This window comes from Ambystoma mexicanum, chromosome 5p (assembly GCF_040938575.1).
Source record: "Ambystoma mexicanum isolate Mex_15411 chromosome 5p, UKY_AmexF1_1, whole genome shotgun sequence".
NCBI classification, from domain to species: Eukaryota; Metazoa; Chordata; class Amphibia; order Caudata; family Ambystomatidae; genus Ambystoma; species Ambystoma mexicanum.
Window position 1 is genome coordinate 305092694 of NC_090930.1, and position 21694 is coordinate 305114387.

The window sequence follows — 21694 nt, forward strand, 5'->3', positions numbered from 1 at the left end:
CGTAGTGTGTTTTGGAGCGTTGTCGCAGAGCACGCATAGTACATATGTCTCATAGGAGCACATGTCATCGGAGCATTTGTAGTAAGAATGTGCAAGCCCAGAGGGTCTTGGGTATTAGCATGTGTTGTGAAAGTATGTCGTTAGGCTCTGTGTTGGAATGCGTCTGGTATTTGAGTGTATAGGTAGCGGATTAGTGTTTGGTAGAAAGTCATAAAACTCACATATCCTATATGCCTCCCACATGTATGAAAACATATATTGAAGTCTGGTTGACTTTGAGGTGAGGTTTCAATACGTACAAAAGGCATATATTCATTTTATAGTTCATACATGTACTCCATTTACATCTCGTGAAAACTGACCTTAAAGACAGCCCTGACTTTTATGTGAGTTTCCAGACTAGTTCATCCCCTGCACTTATGTGTAGATTTTGTATATAAAATGTACATTGATTCTGCTCATGCATTGTATGCCTCCTATACTGTATGAAAGTGAAGTCTAACTTTTCATGTGAATTTTCAATATGTGTAAGAGCTGTACAATGTGTAATTATATGCAGTTTACATCTCCTGAAAACTGACATCAAAGGCAGCCCTGAATGTGATGTCAGTTTTCAGGAGATGTAAATTGCGTATTGTGCGAACTGTGAAACTCATACACCTCGTTGTGCAGTTTTCATCAAAGATTAACTTAATTCTGTGCATGTGTCATATATAGATAAATCTTACAACATTAAGCTTGATTTTCACATTTATTTCAGTGCACCAATTCATGATTATATCTAGGTGCAGAACTGAAGGAATGGGTATTTAGAGATAAGGATACCTCCCAGTGCTTTGCACACTATCGAACTGTGGAGCAGTCACGTTTTCGGGAATTTACAAAAATTAGGAAACATGAAAGAAATAATCTTTAGAAAAAGTATTGAGGAAAGCTCTTCATTAGTTAAAGAAACAAAGTATTTCCTTCAGTACCATGAAGTCTCGAGATTCATGGCTCTGAGCTTTATCAGGATAATTCCCTTCAGGAGCATGATTTCCATGCTCTGTTTAAATTAAAACTAAAGGAAAATAGTATCAAATCAGTAATGCTATTCATATGCGAAATTTGTATCGACCCCGTGTGTAATGATAAATGCATTTAACCTCAAGAAGAAGAAGATAAAAAGTCCTTCTGTCCAACTAGGTAAATTCATTCAAATCTGATTTGGAGCAATGTAAATTGAAATACATATATGTTCACAATATAGTGTTGAAAATCTTAATACGATTGTAAATGTAGAGGAAAAGAGAATGTTTTGAGTCTATACCTTCTAATATTGAAACGTTTTCGATTAATTAAATTCTCAGCATGTAGATGGCAGTTTATCACTTTACTGTTCAGCCATCTAACGTTGATAAGTCTTTTAATTCCAGTCTAGAAATGAAAAATGAAAACCAAAATAAGTCTTTAAGTCTACACAATATAAGATTAGTTTCAGGTGGTCACAAGTCTCCCTTACCTGATTTAAACAAACAAATGTCATCAAGATTAAATGCCGTAGTATTAAGTGTAGAAAGCCAAAATAGCGTGATCAGATGGTCGCTTTAAAAAGGAAGCGCCATACCTTAAGGCATGATGACGTCAATGGTTTATGCCTTAATGACGTAAATCATCATCCTTGTGTAATGACGTTACGAATGTAAACGAGTATTTTTAGCAATAAAGTAGCAGACCTATTGGTGAGTTCGAGAAATAATATGAAGGATACGGATCTCTGTAGCATAAAGATCCACTAATAGTTTCTATAATAGCAGCAACAGAATCAATTATGGAATTTTCCTTGATAAAACGAGTAACTTTATTTGTAAGTGGTATCTAGGTGGCAAATTAAGTTATTACACACTTACATTCTGTGTAAAAGAATGGCAACATGTATCTCAATGCAAGGATGTAACTAGTAAAGATGTATATTAGCAATCTTGAATACATTATGTACAGAATTAGATAATGAAAATATATATTCTAACAATTGACTAATTATACATATAGTACACTCCACAGTGCTGTTGATCAGAAAGTCATAACATAACAGATGGTCAACAGTAGTTAATAGTCAAGATTATGTTTTTAGATCATCTCATTCTTAATAAATCAGTTATGAAGTATTTATAATCAAGCCTTAGATTCACACAATGCAGAAACTGAGTTAGGGTTTCACAAGAATGCTCCAGAATGAAAGTCTACATTAATTTGTTGTGGATACATTGGATCCAGTTCATCTATCCAGTACATCTCATGTTGTGAGAGTTTCCTGGACATATCACTGCCATTTGGAAGTGTGTATACTAACTCGAACAACACATTTCAATTGTGCCTTGGTATCTCTTCGATCCTTGAGGTGTCTTGTTACCTGCGGTTTCTCATTACTAGCGCGTATGTTAGACTTGTGCAGAATTTTTGGCCTACTTAATAGCAGCCACAAAGGCAACTCAGTTCATAAATCCCTCTGCATGTTTCACAAATTGCATAGTGGTTAAGTGTGACCTATTTACCAGATTGGCGATGTCTGATTGTGTCTCCCTTCATATTAATTAGTATTGCAGTTATGGCCATTTAAGCAATCATATGTGCTCATTCAATCATTTGGGCTTTTGTAGAAATTTCTGATTGTCTTCATGAATCATTTCTGCCTTAACTAATTTCTCACAGACGTTCCTTCCATGTTTGTAAGCTATCAATGGTGGTTGTGGGAATAAACATATAAGTTGAGGGTCTAATTGTATGATCTTCCAATTTTTCTTGATGAGCATGCTTATGTGGTGACTCTGACTGGAGAATTTAATTGAATAAAGAAATGGGAACAAATCCTTTTTGGGCTTTGAAATGAGAGTATTATCTCTTGTTCTGTTTGTGGCTTCTCAAGGCCTTGTTCCATTACAGTGCGTGGATAGCCTCTTGATGAGAAAACAAACTGTCATAGTCTCACATTCTCTGTTTTCAGAAATGATTCTTTTCAGTCTGAGAGATTGACTATTCTTGATACGTTGGGGATGAAAACTGGAATAGTGGAGTGGGTTTACATTTGTTGATTTTCTGTATTCTGTCTGGCATGGATTCACATGCTCATGAATATTCCCCGTCGTCCGGCTGGGTATCCTCTGTAAAGAATAAAATCAGTTTCAGTTTTGTTTCGGAACTGTCTTTCTACTAATAACCAATCACTGGTTTCTGGGTCATACTGCCCCCAGCTAATGACTGCCCTCTACCTAAACCCCTCCTCTGGCAGCCATCTTCAGATTTTTACCATACATTCAAGTGTTTGGAGTCCTCGTGCTTAGCTCTCGAGCTTTTACTGCGTTTTTCCTAGAGTTTACTATTATTTTTATCGGTCAATTCGAGCATCAAGCTCCACCAGTTCATCCAATTAATGGGGAACCATTTCGGAATTTTCTACTCCCCTCAAGGGTGATTTTTCGTCGTGTTTCACTTCTTGGAGGATTCCAGAAGATCCTTGAGGCCTACCCTGCGTGGACATGACCCAGGACAAAGGAGACACGACTCCCGTTGGATCCAAGCAGTTTAGAATCTGCCCAGGATTTGGATTACAGAATGTCTTCAAGGAGGATGAGCACTCCTGGTGCCTCTACTGCCTTCACGCCGACAAGTTGCACGTGGAGAAGGACTGTGCGTTCTGTAAGAACATGTCCATCCGGACAATGAAGGACCGTCGTACTCGTCTCACTAACTGGCTGGAGGGGAAGAGCCCAGCAGTAGGTGAGAAGAAGTCATCCGAGTGGTCCTCCTAAAACCTTTGAGGGCGCTCCGGCGACGGGGGCCCAACAGAAGACAAAGCACTGCGAGTCCATGGGCACCGGGAGCGCAGTGGGTTCGGGCTCCTCTGCTGCCAGGCAGGGCGCGATGTCACCGACGCAGTCAACCACGAGCCAACGCTCCGGCTCGGTGAAAAGGAAGTCTGAGAACCTGGGTAAGCTTCGGGAGAAGCCCCAGCCGGTCCTGATGGAGAAAGCCAAGGGGGAGCGAGGCGGTGACCCTCCCCCCACGGTGAAGGCCTCAGACGCGCCCAAGGTCGTAAAGGCCCAGATTCACCCGGCTAAGGCCTCGATTGAGGGAGTCGTGGCGGCCCTGGTGAAGCCTCGGGAGGAGACCCCAGTGGAGACGACCTCCAGGCCTAGAGTTTCCCTCCCATCCCAGAGGGAATCTTCTTTCCTGCCTATCGAAAAGACCCCAGTGAAACCCCGGTATGAGAAAGAAGGGAGGGGGCAGGTAGTTCTAACAGACTCGGATACCTCTTCCGAGGACGAACTGTCTGCCATCAAGGAAGCCCTGGACAAGAAGTTCGAGGAGAGGGCCCGCGGGAAGGATCCCCACGAGGCGGACGTGGAGAGCTAGGGTGGAGCCGACGAACGGCAACCCAACGAAGAACCAGACACCACACCACTTCCTGCGCTCCCGTCACAACCAATGCGACCTCCGACGGACAGGCAGGATGACATTTTGCTGGCACTGCAAACCCCGTGCACCGAGATGAGGACGAGGCTACCATTACCTCCGGTGGACGATCCAGAGGCGCCTGGACCGTCGGGGAGTCCTCCAAACAAGCGGAGACAAGTCCATCCTCCCATCCTTCACCTCCATCCCCTCCACCGAGGGATGAGTCGGGGACAGAGACGGCGATGACGGGACGGACTTCCCATCACCCCCTACCCTCCTGACGAAATTGGCTCCTTTCTCGCCATGATCGCCAGGGCATCAGAGCTTTTCCAGCTATGCCCTGAAGAGCAGAAGAAGGAAGGGTTTCTCTACCAACGACGGGAGGCCAAGAGGAAGACCGTCCTCTCAGTCCCATTACTAGACAACATCTGGGACGAAGGACTGCCCCTTCTGAAGAATCTGTCCATGGCCCCTGCTAATAGGGACCGGTATGAGAAGTACCAGGTCCCAGACTCCACACCTATGTGCCTCAGGGCAAAGCTGTCCCCGGATTCAGTGGTCTCCGTGGCGGCCAAGAAGAAATCCGCAGGGGCGACGGCATCAACTTCCACTTCCACACTGGACGGCGAGGGGAAGAAGCTGGACGCCATGGGACGACAGGTCATCTCGTCGGCTGCCACGACCATCAAGGTGGCCAACACCCTCGCGATTGTGGCACGCTACGACAGGGAGCTGTGGTTCAAGATCACTCCCCTCCTGGATTTCCTCCCGGATGACAAGAGGGCGGAAGCCCTTGAAATCCTGCAGGAAGGCAAGGTGGCTTCGGACCACGCCATCACGTGGCCACGGGCATCAGCGACACCGGCTTCCGCCAGATGGGCAACAGCGTTTGCCTTTGCCGGCGCGGTTGGCTCAGGGCCACTGATTTCTGTCCGGACATGCAGACCAGGGTACTGGACATGCCCTTTGACGGGGAAAACCTGTTCGGCAAGGCAGTGGACGAGTCACTGCAGGCCATCAAGGCGGACTCCAAGACAGCCTGGGCCTTGGGTTCTCTCCATCAGCGACGGCCGTCCTTTCGGAGCTCCGGAGGCAAGTCTCAAGGTGCCTCCAAAGGATTCACTGGCAGTCCCTCGTCGTATCGCCAGGCGGCCTGCTCCTCGTCGCAGGAAGCCTACAGAGGCCGCAGCAAGACCGGAGGACACCATCGCCGAGGAGGCCAAGATGGCAAAGCCTCGGCGAAACAAGACTGAACCGGCTGTGACGTCGGGCTCCCACCCAAGCACCCCGGTGGGAGGCCGGCTGAATTTCAACAGCGTGTGGAAGTCCATCTCCACCGACCGTTGGGTGCTAGATGCCCTGGCCCACGGGCACTCTGGAGTTCCAAAGAAAGAGTCCCCTTTTCCCACCTGTGGCCGGGAGAGAAAACCACGTGCCACAGCTGCTTCTGGAGGTACAAGGACACGATAGAACTCGTCCCAAAGAGGCTCCGGGGCTCTGGAGTATACTCGCGGTACTTCCTCGTCCGTAAGAAGACCGGCGGCTGGCGGCCCATCCTGAACCTTGGCCGCCTCAACAAATGCATTCAGTCCCAGAAGTTCTGGATGGTCACCCTTCAGCACATGCTGGGACAACTGGAGGAAGGAGACTTCCTGTCATCGCTGGACTTGGAGGATGCCTACTTCCACATCCCCATACACAAAGGACATCGAAAGTTCCTACGATTTGTTGTCCAAGGGCGGCTCTACCAGTTCAAGGCCCTGCCCTTCGGCTTGAAGTCGGCGCCAGGGGTCTTCACCAAGTGCCTGGCACCAGTGGCGGCGTGGCTGCGCCTGCCAGGGATCCACGTATACCCCTGCCTGGACAATTGGCTCATCCGAGCAAAGTCAGGGGAACTCGCCGTCGATCACACAGCGAAGACCGTCCGCCTGCTCACGGAACTGGGATTCTCGATCAATTTCACAAAGTCCCACTTGATACCGTCGCAGGACGTCCTGTTCCTGGGAGCCAAACTCGACACAGTGGCACGGATGGCTCCACCGTCAGAGGCGAGGACGAAGGCCATCCTGGGCAAGGTACAACGGCTGTTGACCATGGAAGTGGCCAGGGTGAGGTCCATCAAGTCCCTGCTTGGCATGATGTCATTGTGCATCTACCTCGTGCAGGTTGCAGATGCGGCCACTGCAGGAGTTCCTCGATGCCCGTTGGATGCAAGCAGCGGGCAGCTTCGAAGACAGGATCTCCCTCAGCGAGAATTCCATCAAGCGATCCGGTGGTCGGGCATCCGCGTGCATCTGGTGGCGAGTATGGACTTCCAGTCCCCAGCGCACCAGGAAACGGTGACGACGGACGCCTCCCTGGAGGGATGGGGAGCGCACACCGGAGATCTCCATGCAAGAGGCCTTTGGCTCCCGGAGCAGAGGTCCCTGCACATAAACGTCCTGGAGCTCTGGGCTGTGTTCTGGGCCCTCAGGTCTTTCCTTCCGTCCATCAAGGGCAAGGTGGTAAGGGTCTTCACCGACAACACCACCACGATGTTCTACATCCGGAAGCAGGGGGGGCACCAGATCGCCAGCCCTATCCAAGGAAGCACAGGATGTGTGGCACTGGGCCGTTGCCCAAGGGATGTTCCTGGTACCCTTAAATAACCATTGCCGACTCACTCAGCAGGGAGCTGCACTCTTGCCACGAGTGGGAGCTTCGGCAGGATCAAGTGGAACTCCTATTCTGACGATGAGGCAATCCCCAGATCAATCTATTGGCGACGGCTACGAACACCAAATGCCGGAGGGTCGCCAGCAGGTTTCCCCAGCCTGGGAGCATGGGCGATGCATTCTCATTCCCCTGGGAAGGCCTATTCCTGTTTACGTTCCCACAGTTGCCGTTGCAAATCATCAGTCAACTCGGACGGTCCCGGTGCAGGATGATCCTCGTCGCACCAGTGTAGCCCAGGCAGATTTGGTTCCCGGACCTTCTGGACGTCAGCGTCTCCCCACCCCCCAGTCAAACTGCCGACGGACGCAGATCTTCTCGCCAGGGAAGGTGGCGCCATCTTACATCACGACCCAGGATCGCTGAACCTGCAGGCCTGGCTCCTGCAGCGCTAGAGTTCGGAGGGTACGATATCCCGGTGCACTGCAAGGGGGTGCTTGCAAAGGCCAGGGCGTCCTCGGCTCTTAAGTGCCATGGACATAAATGGAAGAGGTTATGTCTGGTGCCATGCACAGAAGATCAACCCTCTGCGGATTACGACCCCTCAAGTGCTGCCGTACTTGCTGTCGCTGGCCAAGGCGGGGCTGGCTCATGCCTCCATCAAAATCCATCTAGCAGCGATCTCCCGCTACACCAGAACTCCGGGGCAGTCGTCGCTGTGGTCTCATCACCTGGTGAAGGAGTTCATGAAAGGACTGTTCTGCTCGTTCCCGCCAGTGAAGGCTCGGGCCCCGGCATGGGAGCTCAACGTTGTGCTGACCAGGCTCACAGGTCCACCATTCGAGCCTCTGCATTCGGCACCGATGACTTTCCTATCGTGTAAGACAGCGCTTCTTGTGGCCATCACCTCTGCACGACGAGTGGAAGAGATCCAGGCCCTCTCCTGTAAACCTCCATACCTGACATTCCACGAGACGAGGGTAGTGCTGAGGACGCACCCCACCTTCATGCCCAAGGTGCTGTCGGACTTCCATCTCAACAAGCCCTTGGTGTTACCTGTTTTCTTCCCGTCGCCTTTGTCGCCGGCTGAGAGGACTTTGCACTTGCTGGATGTGGCTAGAGTGCTGAAGTTCTACGTGGACCGCACAAAGTTTTCGGAAGACATTCCAGCTGTTTGTGAACTTTGGCCCTGTGAACCAAGGGAAGGCCCTCTCGAAGGCTTCCATTTCCAGCTTAGGTAGAGGGCAGTCATTGGCGGGGGCAGTATGACCCAAAGACCAGTGATTGGTTATTAGTAGAAGTAGTTCAGAAACTAAACTGATTTTTTTTTTTACCGAGGATTCTCAGTCTGACATCTGGGAATATTCATGAGCATGTGAATCCATGCCAGACCCATGCTGGAGAACAACAGTTAAAGGTAAGTAACTTGTTCCATTTTGGTCACTAGTCTATTAGTCATTATCGTGATCTCCACACCTAGGAAGTGTAGATTTGGCTTTTCAATCTCCATTGTGAATTTAATCCGAGGATGTGATATATTTAGATAATTGACAAACTGTATGAGTTTGAGTTCTGTTCCTTTCCAATTAGCAAGCATATCACCAATAGATCTCTTCCAACAGAATACTTTAGTTGACCGGTGTTCTTGATTTAGTATGAGAATTTTTTCCAAGTAATACATAGAGATGTTGGCATAGACTGGTGCCATAACTATCGAGGTACCAGAGAATTGTAAGTAGTATACATTGGTAAATCGGAAAAAATTATTATATAGGATAATCTAAGGGAGTTCAGTTGTAAAGATTTTATTGAATGTGTCTTGCTGTAGAAGTATCCGTTCTAGTGCCTGAATACCCTCCTCATGGGGGATCGAACTATATAAGCTTTGAACGTCCAGTGAAAATAATATACAATAAGCTGGAAAATCTCCAAGATCATTCAAGATTGTACTATCTCTCAGATATGGCTTAGAATTCTGGCCCAAAGCTTCTAGTACTTGGTCAAGGTATTTAGCAAGAGGGCCAAAAATGTTCTCAGGCCCCACAAATATGGATCTGAAAGGGGGTTTAATGGGATCTTTATTAATCTTGTGTAGTTTGTAAAACAATAGTGTTATTGGAAAATTCTGTGTCGAGAATTCTTTGGTTCTGGGAGAGATCCATTTCTCATTACTCGCTTTATCCAGAGCTGCTTCAATTAATTCACTAATAGTAATAGTTGGATTGTGGTCTAAATTTATGTATGTTGTCTCATGCTTTACCAAATCTAAACAATTTGTGGTATGGAATTCAGTATCCATAATGACAATGACTCAGCCCTTGTCAGCAGGTTTCAATGTAATGGTAGGATCATCTGCTAGATTATCATTCATGTGCAATTGTGTTTCCCGATGTTGCTTTGACTGTTATATTTTATGCCTTTTTTAAATCATTTGTCATCTTAGTTTCAAACATTGCCTGATTGTTCACCTGAGGCCTAAATGTACTCTTCGGTTTTATATTCAGTTAATCAAAATTAAGCGATATTTCTTCTTGTGGTGGTTGTAAATAACAGAATACCTTTAATCTCATTTTACGTATAATCTTAGAAAGATTAATATGTTCTTCAAAAAAAGTTGTGCTGTGTGTTGGAGTAAATGATGATCCAAAATTTAAAATGTATAGTTGTGTACTAGTCAAATTTTTCTTAGGTAGATTGATGGCTTGCTGGTTGTGTTTGTTCTTGAATCTTAGGTTTCTTTTTCTCCACGTTTTCGTTCTTCTAAAAAAAAGACACTGTGGAGGAAGATGTTGTAGGAATGGTCAGCTCTAGTTATGTCCCTCAATTGGTATTTCAGTTCGTGAAGAAGGAAATTATCCCGAAACGCGTCGAGCCATGAATCTCGAGACTACATTGTACTGAATAAAAAATACTTTTTAACTACCTAAGATTTCTTCAATACATTTTATAACGATTACTTAGATGTTGCCTAATTTTTATAAATTCATGACATTTTGACTGTTCCTCAGTAAGTGTGCAAGGGACAGGGGTATCCTTACCTCAGGATACCCATTCCTATGGTTTTTCACATTAGACCATTGTGCCCAGGTTGTCCCACCACACACTCCTTGCACCTGGGTTCTATTAAATCAGGGAAAATTACACATTCTATTATCTAAAAATCAAGCAGCTAATTTTGAGATATTTAGGTAAAAAAAAAAATCAAAAATTCAGAAATGTTCCATGCCGTAGTATCTAGCTACCTCAAAGTTTTATAGTGGAAAATGTTCAGAAGGGTTCAAGAAATCTTGCCAGTCTGTGCTGAAATGTGTTTCCCTTCATGTGGGCTTTGGATGTGATCTTCGAATTAAGTGGGGTTATTCAGAGTGCAAGTGCCATTCTAATTCAGAGAAGTTCAAATATCACTTTGAAATGCTAGATTTGTCATTTTCCACTGAACCAATGTGAAGAGTGATGTAGCATCATGGATGGGGGGGTGGGAGAGGGGAGTTAAAAAAGTAGACTGTTTTAAAACATTATATTGCTCTGTGACATTATCTCCCCTATGTCCACATCTCGGGCAGCTGCAGGTTGAACCAGTTTGATGCAGAGTCTCAATTTAGTTAAATGTTTTTATAAAAACACCTATGGACGATTTGTTCGCGCAAAGTGTTAAAAAAAAACTTGCTTCCCTTTGATTATCAGACTCCGTTCTATGGTAAATTTTTCATAACCAGAGGCAATCAAAAACCAGTCTGTGGCAATGTTTCAGAAAGGATCCTAATTTTTCAGGTTACCAGAAAGGTTGAGTCTGCAGTGAAAATGTGACTAGACTCGCAGCAGATGTCCCTCCTAACCATGCTAGCAAAACACATGGCATTCCCTAGCAAATGCTTAACATGAATGAAGACCAAACTGTTTGATTGTTGCTAAAACAGGGTTATCCTTTTCTTCTAGCGTTTTCAGACCAAGATCTTATTGACATTCAAGATGATGGATATCAACCGGATAAGAACAAAGGTAAGGAATCTATCAATAGAAATCAGTTATCAGCAAGCACTCTATCATGCAGTTGCTATTTTTATGTATGATGGAGATACGTATGTGGATGGATAGAAACCGATTAAAATGACCACCAACGAAAATGGGTGTTCTACTTTGCGACACAAAAATGAGTAGGTGGGAGCCTAGTGTTTGGCCTCAGATGCTGGGTAGCTGTTTTACAATTGATTTCCAAGTCCAGAATTTAGAACTACAAATGGATTCCAAATTCAAAATGGCAGGCCATATCAAAGCAGTTACCAAAAGCTACTTTTCTGATCTCAGAGTATTAAAACTATTCTGTATCGCCTTCTATTTTCCCAACGAGTGAAGTTAACTTGTATCGGGCAGACACCATTTTTCCAATTTATAGCACTTGCGTTTTCCCAGTACTTTCTTCTACAGCTGGTACAGAAGACGAATGCAAACCTACTATTGTGGCAAGGCTGGAGCAATCCAATCGCACTATAGCTCTATAGACCTGCAACTTGGGCCTTACCGGGCGTTATGGGCCCAGAAGACCGCGTTAACGAGGTATGAGGGACCATAATGCCCGGTAGGGCCCGAGCTGCAGGTCTATAAAGCTATTAGAACACCCTCAGTATTTAAGTTAGAATAAATACAAATGATTTATATATGCTACATACATTATTTGTTGGAAAAATGGTCAGAGGGTGGAAAAGGTAATTTTGTAAAGAAAAACATCTATTTTAGGTTCAAATGTGTGGTGCCGTAGCAGTTAAGGCTGCAGTTAACACATTCCCTACCAGTGTTTTTCCTGGTCGTGCCTTTTTTATATGCTTGTGGGAGGTAATTAGCAATGGGTGGAGCATTTAATTGGGGAAAATGCAGGTGTGTTTTTTTTCAGGTATGCAAAAGTGGTGCCAAAGTACTTACACATTACTTACAAATGAACAATAAATACTAATTTTCATGAACATTTAGCATGTGGGTATTGATACGCTGGTGTGCCCACTGTTCGTCCGTAGCCCCTGGGCAAATGCTTTGTCAAGGTTTGTACTACATTTAAACGGAGTGAGCAACAGCAGGCAAAATAAATAAAACGGTATGCCTGCCAACAAAACGCTGGTTTGTACTAACTTGAAGCCACAACCCACCGTGAAAATGTCTACTCCGTACCCAATCTTGGTAAAAACTACTAGGCGGATGCACAGAAGACATTACCTACCAATTATTGTGCCCAGCACTGTGTGAATGTATACTTGTGCTTGTGTCCAAACAATTAATTCCCCTGCACACACTAGGGAACAAATAAAGGAGACAGCATACTGCCGTCAAAGTATTCCTCTTCCTCGATCCCACCAATTTCAATGCATCAAATCCTTGCAGCACGGCGACCGTCCAAGGGACAACATTAACATTCCCAAGTAAATCCCCATGCAGCATGGCGACCGCCCTTGGGATAAAAAGTTAATTGACATAAAAGGCAGCCTTCCAGAGCAAACCACGAAGCGGCGCGGAGAACACTGTAACTAAGCTAAACACAGCATGTGTGTTTCGTAAGCTAAACACAGCATGTGTGTTTCGAAAGTAATTGACGGCAGCAGTCAGCATCAATTATTTTCCAGGCTGTATTAAATCTGCGGGCTATACCAGTTCGCATAGCCCGCAGATTAGCCAATCAGGTTTGTAGAAACACCACTAGGGTGTTCTAATAGCTATTAGACAACTTCACTGGAAATACTAAAATAATCGAATGTAAGGCCCTGTGTTTTGACAAGAGTATTTGAGTTTGCTTTGGTGAAGTCCTGCATGCACCAAGGCAGTGGGTGTTCTCAGCATTCTTCTTGAGGATGCTTGCAAACCGCTTCTCTTGCATGTTTTATAGCGTGAACGTTTTTCCCATCAGTTCCAATGAGGTGAGGAGTTACAGGAGTCTTTTCCCATCATGCCTGCAGCTGTAAAGGAGATATGAACTCTTATCTTTCCAGGTCTCTCCTCATAGGGGGGGTCTATGTATGTCCTTTTGCTGCATGGGTGAAGAATCCCACCCTCTGGGTATTACATGGGCAAATAGGTATATGTTCCCCATGACTTCTGAAGTGTGCTCTGGTCCCTTCTACAGTTCGTCTGTCCCCAAATCAGTGAGTAATTTTCCTTAATCAGGCCTGGGTGTTCCCCCAGTAGAGTGATTATGGGAGATGTAGTCCTTTTCTTGAGAAAAACACAGGTTTGGCAGGAAAAGTCACAAAACCACAGCGCTTGTGTGAATAAATATTAAGAGAGCACATAGGCTGCAGGTGCCTGAGAGGTGTGGGAGTACTGCCAAGTACAACCCACTGTTGTGGAAACAATTGGAGCATGGGCAATTCTCAGTCGCACTGCGCCCAAGAGTGCAATGTAGGCATGTGTTGCAAGTAATTGAAGAGAGATGTGGTTATAAGTCTGATGGATTCATTTGCAAAGTAGCCTGGCACGTGTTTCGAGTCTAAACCGACTCTTCATCCGAGGCTGTAAATGGGAGATGGGACCTAAGATAAACTGAATGAAGGACAGTGCCAGCAAACTCTCTCACGGCTTTGCAATTGCGGTAATTTCAGCACAGCAGGAAAAGCCAAAGTGATGTGAAAGGAAGGCTGCTTCCTTCCCATCCCACTAGAGTAGTAATGTGCCCGTAGTTGTGCATTAAACCAATGTAAATATAATACAGTGCACTAATCTTAGGGGAGCTGTTTATTTACTGATGTATTGTTTAGATCAGAGTTCATGGAATGCCGCTTTTTCTTAATCTGTGGCCTTTCCTTGTGGAGATCTGCACTCTCAGTCAGTGCATATAAACATGTTCTATTCTTAGCTAGAGCTCACAGATGCACAATGAATAAACAGTTTTTACTTACTTTTCAAAGAACATCTCCCCACTCAACTCGAATTCTAACCCTCTGGAGCTTTCCCTTTCCTGCCCCCGTTCTCTTCCGCAGCCCCTGAACCTTTACTTGTAGCCTCCTGGGTGCATCCCCTATGTACAGCGCCTTGTTGCTTCCCTGCTAGGTTTACACTCTATAATTTGTAAAAGAAAATCAATAAAGTACATCCCGGGCATACTGACAATTCACCTCTATCATTCTGTTAGTTGGTAACACCAAAGAGATACTAAATGCTGTGCACGTCTCCTTTTTTCAGGTGGTGGTCGTGGAGGCGGAGGAAGTGGCAACAGCGAGGACAATTCTGGTAAGTAGTTTGTTGGAGACGGACTTCCTGAAGCTTGTAGCAGTTATTTGAAATGATGGGTGTTTGACTCACTTGAAAATATTTGGCTGATTAGACTGTTATTTGCAAAATTAATTTGTTCTTGATGTCCTTCAGGACCCACAAGAAGTGGCTATCGTAAATCCGCCCTAGCAGATAATACACATTTAGTCAAATGATCTAGATTAATTAAGTATTAAATCCCATGTGCCGTATCACAAACACTCTAGTTTTGTTGGGTGTGAACGAATATCTGTTTGCAGGAAGTACATTAATTTAAGATGTTCTGCCTACTGTCCAGGGTAGGGTTCCGTCCTCAGTGAGGGCAAAACATAGGAGCTGAATTTGTCCGGACGTGATGTATGTTCTCATTGTGAATAACTAATGGATGTTATGGTTTTGTCACCTCAGGCAGCATAGCAGAGACTGGCACAATAGCGGGAATAGCCAGCGCACTGGCAATGGCGTTGATTGGTGCAGTATCCAGTTATATCTCGTATCAACAGAAGAAGTTCTGCTTCAGTATACAGCGTAAGTTGGTGACCCTTGACCCTACCAATTGTATGGACTCAAGTTAAGGCTCTGTGGCTTTGGGATGCAGGTCTTCAACATTGCTTCTATTTTAAATGATTTGTTTTACAATACTCAACACAAAGGTCATTGTGTTTAATATGAAACACAGCCAGACAAAATCTCAGTTATTGCTAAACTTGAGCAAAAGCAAAGCTTACTTTGTTCTCGGATAATGCGTTTTTCTTTAGTGGTGGTTATGGGCGTAAATTCCATAAAATGCAAGGGATAGCAGAAGTGATATGTACCCGATGACATCGGTGGAATTGACATGACCTTTCAACCTGACAAAAGGACAGGAAATCATGCCGTATGACCTTCTGCTCTGGTGTCATCACAGGAAGTGACATTGCAAACATTAACAAAAAGTAATAATCATTGAGGTTTTTTTAATTTAATTAAACTGTACAATGTGGAAAAAAGGATATCTCCATTTTCAAGCATATATCAACTATGCTGCTGTTCCAATATGTAAAAGGTGCGGTCATGATATGCCCGTGGCTCAACTAGCAGAAACATCTTAGGCCAGGAACACTGCTTTCTTATTCCAGTACTGCCTCATATGATCAGTCATTGCCACCTGCCAAAACCTCAAATGCCAGGTATACCAATAATGTACGAAATTCTGCCTCAGAAGCCAGGCTCTGCTATAAAATGCTCAGTGTAAACTCCTCTACACTATTGTGCCATCTTCACCAGGTTAAGCCTCTTATGCTATGTTCAGTCCTCATATAGAAGCTAGTGCCTCAGAAGCCATAGTGCTACGATCGTTGTCAAGTGCAGACTCAGTCTCCCAAGTACTTTCATTGTACGCCAGGTTGCGCCTGAAATGCGGAAGAGATGAATCAACTTGTTTTTAATAGTGAAAACGTAACAATCACTTTCGATTATCTCAACTTAAAAAGTGAGGGAAAATGTGAGCCTGTGAGGTAATGTGATTTTTCCAGGATTACATATGTTAAAGTGGGGAAAGTAGGACCTATGCCTATTTACTGTCTTCTATTTACCCAGTAGACCACATCACCTGTCCACCCAGCTTTAACTTTACACTAACATATTAATATTTGTGAATTTTCTTTCATGAGCAGACAGTTGATGTTTAACAAAAGAATATGTGAAGAACCCAACTACATTCTAAATGAATCTTTAAATTTAAAAGAAGTCATTTATCGAAGCCTGTTATGTAAAACAAGTATGATTTATTGTGATGGATGCAAGCGGAACACAATAACTTGTGGTAATCACTTAATTCACCGAGTGATCCTAGTCCATTTCTAAATACTGCATACAAATGTTTACTTTCTAAATGTAGATAAAAATAACTGCTTTGCATAGTTTACAATAAAGTGTCAGCGTGGTTGGTTGAGTGTGGTTGAGGAGATGTGCTCCCCACCCTAACAGTGATTCATCTGTGGTAAGAGTGGCTTCAGCTGTGGGGATGTGAATTATTTCCCTTACAGAAGGTGTTCCATTGTCAACCACTGCAGAGAATGAACTAGGTTCTGTGAAATGACCAAGATATCATGCCACTGACCACTTGCTTGTGACCATTACTTTGATAGCCACTCTTGCATCTTACGCATGCGCAGTCAGATGTGAGGTACTATGTAAATGCAAGAGGCCATCATCCCTAGTAGGTGCATGGCCTTCCGTATGGTTATCTGGTGACAGCTACATAATTTGGAATTTAACAAAGGAAAGCTTACCTAGATGAACACAGACAGGATAAAACCTGAAAATGTAATAAATTAGAAAAAATGTTGATTTGTAAAAGATTTACATTGGTGATGTGTGGCCCGTGAGTCTGATGTTACTTGCTAACCTGAAACCTAAATAGAGTAAAACAAAAAGGGGGGGAGTAACCTTTTCTCTACTGTCTGGGTGACAATAGAAGTATATGAATCAAGAAAAGAAAATGACATACCCTAATAGAAACTATAATTACAAAATGTTACAAATACAATACAATACTAATGTATTACTTAAAAATGTTCTCGAAACTACTCAGACCTAACATAATAAGTCTAGAAATGCATTCACAAGCCCGAAAATTTGAATTTATTACAGAATGAATTAAAATAGGATGTCATGCATCATAAGCAGTTGATAAACACTTGCATGGAATGATAGCTACTTTGTGGAGACAAGCTTTACCCACCTATTAACAACTTTGCTATTTCGGGTTGGATAGCTCCTGATGAATGTCCCGGGAATTGTTTGCATAGGGACTGAAACATCTTGGGCTGAATATGCAACCACATAATTTGGGCTATTATGCCTTTGTTTGGGAGTCCAAGTGTGGATGTATTAAACCGTTAACGTTTGTTTTACTTTTATGTATTGTACCATGTATGTGGCGTGTGTAGTGGGTTTTATGTAGTTCTACAAGGTTTCTTAATTTTGTAATAAATTCCAATGTTTGGGCTTGTGAATGCATTAGTAGACTTGTTTTGTTAGGTCTTAGTAGTTTCGAGAACATTTTTGAGTCACTGTGATTATTATGATAAGAGTACCATGTGTATTTTGGAATTGCCCTCCTCATACTCAGACATGCGTCACCAGATCCTTTCTGTCTGACTGTAATTGTGCTCTACTTCCATTTTCGAGTGACTGCCTTGTTGAATGGCAATTTTCTTCTAGGTGTGAAGGGCTCTGTGTGAAAGGTTATTCAGCTGCTGGAAGCCTCTCAATGCTTATGCTGTGCACTTTTTAGTTGTGAGTCAAATTCTGGTGACTGATAAGCCATGCCAATTTCATTTTGCATTTGCTGCATTCATCACTTGCACCTATTTTTCAATCATGGTATAGGTAGGAGAACATGTGTGCAAGGGGAGGTAGTCTGACTAGCACTGGCTTAACCATTTGGAAGAAATGGCACTTATGTAATGTCTTCAAGACCTTGCCTTGTTTTTAACACATTACAAGGAAACTGAACCTTTACATATTCAGTGAAAAACCATCTGTCAGAGTGATGTTAAGGTGGTGGTTTAATGCAACAAAAACCCCTCCTCATTGTGTAACCCATGAGCACACTGATGACATTACTGATGACATCCCTGATGACATCCCTGATGACATCCCTGATGACATCACTTATGATATCACTTATTACATCATAATTGATATCACTGGAAACTTGATGTCACTGATAACAACCACATCCTGTTTCCTCATTCACACATGGCTTTTGGTCCTGCCTCAATCGCAAAGAGGGCACCCAATGAACCTCTTAACACCCCTCCACCAAAAAAGTCACAAATTGTTAGGAATAGAATTTTTGCAAAGTCAATGGATCATAAGTTTCACCTTTAACTATAGGGTGATTACCGTCCACCTATAATATGTGTATAGGGCAATATAAAAAATATTGTCCCAAAATAAAACACATTGCTATCTTAACTAAGCTGACAAAGGGATTTATTAGCAATTTTTCATGTTCTTGTTAAAAGGGACTTGTTAAGTGGTAATATTTTATGAATCCTTCATTCCATCTTTGCCTTAAGAATTGAGTACACGATCATAAAAGCTTGCAAATGACTGATTGCCTAAACAAGGTTTCAACATGTTTTAGTTTGGATCAATGCTACATATTCTTTAAACGAAAGGTCCATCAGGAGTTTGCAAAGTCTTGCATTCTCCCTTGTAAGAGATATGCATCTTAATCATTCAGTTAGTAATTGGGGGACTTTTAATTCTTGGCACTCTGGTAGAAGGCAGCAAGTCAATTCAAGTTCCTACTTATTCATAGTCCAGTCTGAAAGACCTCTTTTTTTTTCCCTCAAACTGTTGAAGGATGTCTTCAGAACAATGAACTGTTGGGTACACCTTGCCTGTAACAGTATCCTTTGGTTGTCCAGTGACAGCCTCGCATATGTTTAGTTGCGTGGACCAGCTATATACCACATGCATATACAGCACAGCAGCACTGACCACTGTGAGGTTGTTGTGCTAAATACTCCTCTGATTCAATGCATGCCTAGTAAATACTGAAACATTGTCGACTTGCCACTATACTCTATGCAACTACTGTTCTGTAGAATCCAGACAACTTAATTCAGATGCATCATAATAAAAACTGTATAACAGCAGGCACAAGGAAGCAATACCTAGGTTTATATGGCACCAGTTGGCATAGGTATTCAAAGTAGATCATGGTAACAATTTGTGTCAATCTATCCATTATCTTTTTGGCTCCAAGCAGAAGTTATATGGTTCCCAGTCCCTGGAAATTTCGAACTCTGAATTTAGAGATTGACTGGGACAGATTACTCGAAAGCGAGTGAGGGCGAGACACATTGCCTACTAGTGTAGGTCACTGGTTGAGACCTTGCAGGGTAAGCACATTACACAAAGCCTGCTTGGGGCTATGGCCAATACCCTCGTGGAATCCAAAGACCACCAGAGGTGAGCAGGTTTGTCAGCCTTCTGGGGGCCATACACCCAGGTCTTGAGAGAAGCTGAAGGTCACCAGCACCAAAGAAGGTGGCCAACACAAGCTTGTGGTCTCACAACTGCAAAGGATAAGCAAAAGCCCGTATTGGCCTCCTGCCCAGGAGGCAACCCAATGCTGGTGGGTGAGAATAACTTCAGCCTGAAAATTACCTAGGCAGGTGGGAAAGAATAGCCTGCTGGTAATTAGCCTTGGGTAACCTCTGAGGCCAGGGAGAATCGTACATTATTGCTGGTATGTGGTTGACATGCCTACCACTTCAAGTCCCGGATAATCCAAGGAGCAATAGTCAAGAAAAAGAAAGAAGTGTGTACTTGAAGCATGCTGGGCTGCTTTATGTAGCCCCTGTTTTCCAACCCCAACCCAAGCCAGGGAGCACCCATTCCTGACCTAGGTTGGCGACAGTGCCCATGGAAACCACCACCGCCATCCCCAGGCCCACCCGGTAGGAAGGGCACTGCACCTGACAAAATTGCTGAACACAGGAGATGGGCTACACCCGGAGTTCTTAGATTACCAATGGACATAGGCACCAGCGGGAATTTTATAGGGATCCTAACAGGACCCCCTTTTTATTTATGAAAACTCTTAACCTTTAATACTTCCCCTTTTTTATTCGCTAGGATTCCCCTGGTGTAAGCTCCAACTAAATGGGGACCTGCTACATCAGCTCACTCTTCCTTGGAGGGGTCGCAGGGACCCGTAGGTTGAGTCTGATACAACAGAGCCCTTACCTAAACTTAGGTACCACAAACATGGAGTGTGAGGCCAGAGGATGGCTTCTGTGGGTGGTACCATCTCGATGGGTGTCCTCAGGCAGGCTGCCAAACTATCCCGCTACCTCCTGCCAGGGTACCTAACCCTTTGTTTATTTATCGTCCTTATATATAATATATATTGAACGTCCTACCCCTATTTAACTTTTAAACTTACACAACATTCCCCCTGATACATCCCCAAACACTGCATTGCCCCCTACTTCACATTCTACTTAACATTTTGTTAATAAAATATGTACATAAAACTACACATACATATTTACATACAACATATAAACACTATGTCACAATGGGGTGACTGCTGCGGTCAGTCACCCCCTCCACAGTACCTTTTAGGGCTGTCTCTGGTCGTGGCTACCTGGGACCAGTCCTCTGCTGTTCATGGGGCCTGGTCTCCCTCCTCTTCTCTTTTCTGGGTGACCCCATTCACCACATGTGGTCCCCCACACACCGCGTGGCTCATGCGTCTTTGGTATTCTGGGTGGCACCTGCCGGAGTGGGGCTCCTCTCACCATCACCACCGCTCCCCACAGCCCCTTTGTATTTTTCTAGGTGACCCTCTGGGCTGGGGGGGACACCCATGATCACTGTTGCACCTGCAGCCCTCTCCAAATCTTCTGGGTGGGCCCTGTTGGCTGAGGGACCCACCCACACTCCCCGTGACCAGTTTTGTAATCTTTGGGTGACCCGTTGGCATGGGGACCGCCTCACATCATCACTGCAGCCTGCACAACCATTTGGAATTTGGGCCGCGTCCCCTGTGTAGTGGGAACTCCACCACTTTCTCTGCTGCCCCTGCAGCATCTTGACTTCAGATGCCATCCCCATGGCAACGGGATGCCACAACTTTCACTGCAACGCACCCGTGGCCTGTTGGGGCTCCCTGGCCCACAGCAATGTGTCGTTAGACGCAGGGGGCGAGCCGCTGCCTTTCACCCGGGCTGCTCTTACCTCCTTCCTCCCCTTCAGCCGGGCTGGCTGGCGTGCCATCCCCAGGACTTTAGTTCACCGCTCTGCCCTCATGGGTGGGACGGACTTCCCCGCTCTTCATCTCCCGGACTGCACCTGACATACGTAGCCCGGGAGGACTTCTAAGAGTGGGCCTTCCTTCCTGGCCATGAGGCGGGCCGAATGGGGGGGCCTTGCCTCGGCTGCTTCCCACACACGGCCCTGGCTGTTATCGGCCCGGTCAGCATGCTGCCCACACCCTGGATGATGCTGGACTGGTCCGGTCTGGCCCCACGGCGTGGGGGGCGGAGCTGCTCCAGACATAAGCTCTCGGCACCTGGCTCACTCTCTGGGGGGCTCTCCACACAATGCCACTCCCAGATGCCTGAGGGCCTGCGTGAGGCAGTGGCCCCCAGGTAAATCTTTCTCTCCTTCTCGCCTTTGCTGCCTTTTTTCTTTGCCTTTCTTCTATTTCTTTCTGTCCTTTTTCTAACTGACTTTTTGAAGAGTTTATTTATTAAGTCCTCTTTTTTTCTCCCCTGCCCAACCCATTCTTGGGCAAGGGAGTTCAGTTTCATTATTCTTTTCTTTTCTCGCTCTTCTAAACATTCCATCCAGCCTCATGGTGGACTAG

The 21694-nt window shown here is 44.9% G+C and overlaps 1 protein-coding gene across 2 annotated transcripts in view; it reads left to right on the plus strand.

Annotated features, from left to right (window-relative positions):
• The window catches only part of CD99L2 (CD99 molecule like 2), a 629818-nt gene that overhangs the window by 465377 nt on the left and 142747 nt on the right, over window positions 1-21694 (plus strand). For both annotated transcript variants that reach the window (XM_069612743.1, XM_069612744.1), the window contains 3 exons: window positions 11023-11085; window positions 14248-14295; window positions 14725-14844. In XM_069612743.1, coding sequence (XP_069468844.1) covers window positions 11023-11085; window positions 14248-14295; window positions 14725-14844 — 231 coding nt within the window. The remainder of the gene's footprint in view (window positions 1-11022; window positions 11086-14247; window positions 14296-14724; window positions 14845-21694) is intronic.